Source organism: Aplysia californica, unplaced genomic scaffold (assembly GCF_000002075.1).
Source record: "Aplysia californica isolate F4 #8 unplaced genomic scaffold, AplCal3.0 scaffold00180, whole genome shotgun sequence".
In the NCBI taxonomy this organism is placed as follows: domain Eukaryota; kingdom Metazoa; phylum Mollusca; class Gastropoda; order Aplysiida; family Aplysiidae; genus Aplysia; species Aplysia californica.
The window spans coordinates 742425-746188 of NW_004797450.1; the positions used below are offsets into that span (position 1 = coordinate 742425).

Below are 3764 nucleotides of genomic sequence, written 5' to 3' on the forward strand. Positions count from 1 at the left end.
GGAGGGAGGTTATCGGATTTGGTTTTCAAATATTTGGTAACTTTCTCAAATTCCCGGGGCCTGGCAGTCACCCTGCTGAATCCCGTAGTAGGTGGCTTCATCTCAAAATCGGTGGATTGGTAGTTTGACCCAAAAGTGGTGATCTAAGAATTTTTCTGTAGGGTTGGCAGGTATGGCAAAGGTTTTTTTTACTATATGAGCCTTGTGATGGAAAAGTGTTAAAAAGAAAAACCTACACTATCCTGAATCCTGGTCCTTCCCTGTCACCCATCCATTTGGATCAAGTTCACTCAGTAAGTTCATCTCTGCTTCTTTGGCCTTTTTTACATGACAGCAAGACGTTCTGCATCTTTATGTTGATTCTAGTGTCCCAGGAATTGGGTATTAAGTCTCATAAACACTTAGAAGTGCAAAGAAAAAAGTTCAGAATTCCAAAAAATGTCCCTGATATTGGCTATCTTTGTTATGAACCCAGGTCTTGTGTGTTTAAGGGGACATTTGTTTAAAATCATAATATTGATTCAAATGAAAAGATCAACAATTTCCTAATTTAGCTGTCAACAAAAACTACTAACTGGATAATTTTATTTTAATTTAGTAAACAAAATATAACCAGAATCTCACCGTCTCACATTCCCTCAGTTTCTTCTGAGCTCCGTCGAAGTCAAAGTCCACGTACAAACATTGAACAAACTCTGTGATGGGGTCCTTGTAGGTGTAAGACTCCTGGAAGAAAGAATTTTCAAAACTGTCAATGAACGAAAAATCAGAATCAATTATTCTCATGCAATATATGAACAATATTGTTTGTTTGTTTTAATAAGTGTTTTACGTCATTTGCAACACAATAAGGTCATAAAAGTGCCGAAGATTAGAGGTGTTACAAGAAAGTAACAAACACAAAAAAAGGAGGGGAGATACAGATGATATATGTTTGATAGGAAAGAAGAAGCAAACCACACCAGACCACCCGCCGACCACCAAGTTGATCCACATACTTTGATGTGAGTGAGGAGGAGCACATCAACATGTATAACAATTGTCATTTAGTGCAAAGAAAAAGCAAGCTAGACAGACAGATAGAAAAGAGGGGGACAGAAAAGCAGTAAGACCCAAAAGTCAAGTGCGCCCTCCAACCACCCACTCATCTAGATACACCACTGTACTTGTTTCAAGTCGTAACAATTAACACAAATACCAGGCACAATCTCTGAAAGTAATACATCATGTATAAAACATAGCTTCCTACCTGGTAATAAAACTGTAGAAGATTTTCGACTGATGTATGCCACATACACACACAATACCCTGGCTTTTGGCAGGAGCAGAAATTAAATATCTGACACAGTTAAAAATTGACCTAAAATTGTCTCTTTATCATAATGAAGTTTTACAACACACGGAAAGATTCTTCAATACTGGTACATATACATGTAGGCTACTTTCACTACTGGTAATGAAGAGAAGCTTTTCTACAAGAAAAATGCCTATGATTATCAGAAGTCACTAATATATGCATAAATTCCGAGCGTCCAAAACTTTTATCTTTTCAAACTGACCTGCTGAATGACTTTGACCAGATCCTTGAGAGCCGTCCTCCTCCTCTGTTTGTTGGTGATCACAGCCGTGGTCAGATAGCGCAGGATGTGTGGACACGTCGTCTGGATAGCATTGAGATACCTGTGGGATTGAGAATGTTGCAGTGAATTTTGCAGTGTGGTAATTAAACATTTCATTGGTTCACTATGTGCCAAAATACACTTTCACAAATGTTGCAAATAGATAACTCTTGCCTTCTATACTTTTATCACTTTCTGTTCTACATTTTCATCTTCTAAGAAGAAAAAAAACAGCCAGTGCTATCCTAGCATTTCTTGATTTAAACACTGCTGGGACACGCAATTTTCTTAACCTTTCAGTTCATTCTCCAGCTCTTGTCAAAGAAAGTTTTGCAATATGTTCACACATGACGATTAAGCAGCGACTCAGAGAGAAAAACAGTAAAATACATACTTTACTGTTCCGATGCAGCAGCCACCTGCATTCTAGCCCTTCGGCATGTTGATAAGGCAAAGAATTTACAGGTTTTTATCAGCAGTGATTTGTTGCTGTATAAAGTATTTCCGATTTCTGTGGCGGCAGGTAGGTAGGTGCTGCGCAGGTCGCTAAGTGCACGACAAGAAAAGAGAAGGTGTGATAAAAAAATAATTTTAAAAAGTACTGTTTCACCACAGCAGTCACACAGCCAGCAGTAAAATACATAAACACAATATATATAAACATGAACTCAGAGAGAAAGACTACCACTTACGTAGGGGTGTACAGGAACTGATCAATGATGAGGTCACGACCTTTGGGGTGGTTGAAATACACAAACAGACTCCAGTGGATCACCCAGGTTCTCTGTTGCAGTGTCATCAGATCAGAGGCAAAAGACTAAGAAGGAAAGAAATGTTACCAAATTATTCTGAATCAGAAGAAAAATGACTGACCACACACAACTGTATGAACATGAGTAAAGAGAAGCACACCCACGCAATGACCTATATAGTACACAAAGGAAAAGAAAAGAAGTAAGACAGTACAGTGGCATCTTCCAGCCACCCACACATACTCTCAGAGTAACAAAATTGTTACTGGGGAAAAACGGTCACATACATAAAAATCAGTTGCACTACAGGTTGAAAAACCAGCAGCTGACTACCCCCGAGATCAAGCAGTGGAACGCAAAAAAGAAGCAAATTAAACGACATGATCACTGTAAAATGTAATTAAAAATAATCAAAACAAGTAAATTTGGAAACAAATTGGTATTTTTTTAAATCTGTACAAGAAATCGCAATAAAAGGCAGCTTCATTCTTGAAAAAAATGATAGCTATACACCCCCCCCCCCCAAAATGTATACGGAAATTTTACAAGCTACTCACATTGCCATCAATAAGGTCCTTGACCTTATTCAAATCATCCAGGGCATAGTCCCAGTTCTGCATCAAAATCTCAGATGCCAGCTTGCCCCAGCAGGAACTCAAGAAGTTTCTGTCACTTGGAGGGATCTGAAATGATAACAACAAGTTCGCTTGTTTTAGTACAGAAAAGCACATAATGTCATAAAATATAGGGTCATTCAGTGCAGAAAAAAGAGTAAAACCACTGACAGGTCCTAATTCCTTTCTATCCCACCAATGTTACTGTCAATCTTGTGTTTTCACACACAGGGTCCCCACCAAATCCTGGAAAATTTTTTCAAGACCCCAATACGAAGGAAAAATCAGGCCGCTGCGCGTCAAGAATGATCCCCAAAAAAGCCAATCTATCAATGATAAAAAGTCAAAAGGTCTATAAATGAATGCAAATGTACATTTATTAGTATAGTCTTTAAACAATAGATGACTATTATAATACTGGGTGACTGCCAACTCAGCTTCTCAATTTTACAAGGGAGGGGGCCTCATCCATTTTCCAGGAACATGTTACATAACAATGAAAGCGTGAGCTCCATTTATATCTAATATCATAGAGGTCATGTATATGTCTGTGAATACACACACATGTAGGTACATTATATCCAGTCAACAACATGTCAGTGTGGCACTGGGATCTTGAGAGACTTTGCTATTTCAGTCTGTTCTTACTTATTTATATTTTCCCCTCATCATATTAGCCAACATAACAAACTATTACTATATAGCAATGACAATGAAAAATTAAATTTTCATCCGAATTGCTTAAAAATGGGCTTAAATGAAACTAGAGTAAATTCTAA

At 37.9% G+C, this 3764-nt stretch overlaps 1 protein-coding gene across 1 annotated transcript in view; it reads right to left on the bottom strand.

Annotated features, from left to right (window-relative positions):
- LOC101863898 (eukaryotic translation initiation factor 3 subunit E) overlaps positions 1-3764 on the bottom strand; it is a gene marked incomplete in the record, with an annotated part of 17451 nt that overhangs the window by 5865 nt on the left and 7822 nt on the right. Inside the window, 3 exon segments of the mRNA XM_013082537.2 lie at positions 1560-1680; positions 2312-2436; positions 2929-3054. Of these exon segments, the coding sequence (XP_012937991.1) occupies positions 1560-1680; positions 2312-2436; positions 2929-3054 (372 nt within the window).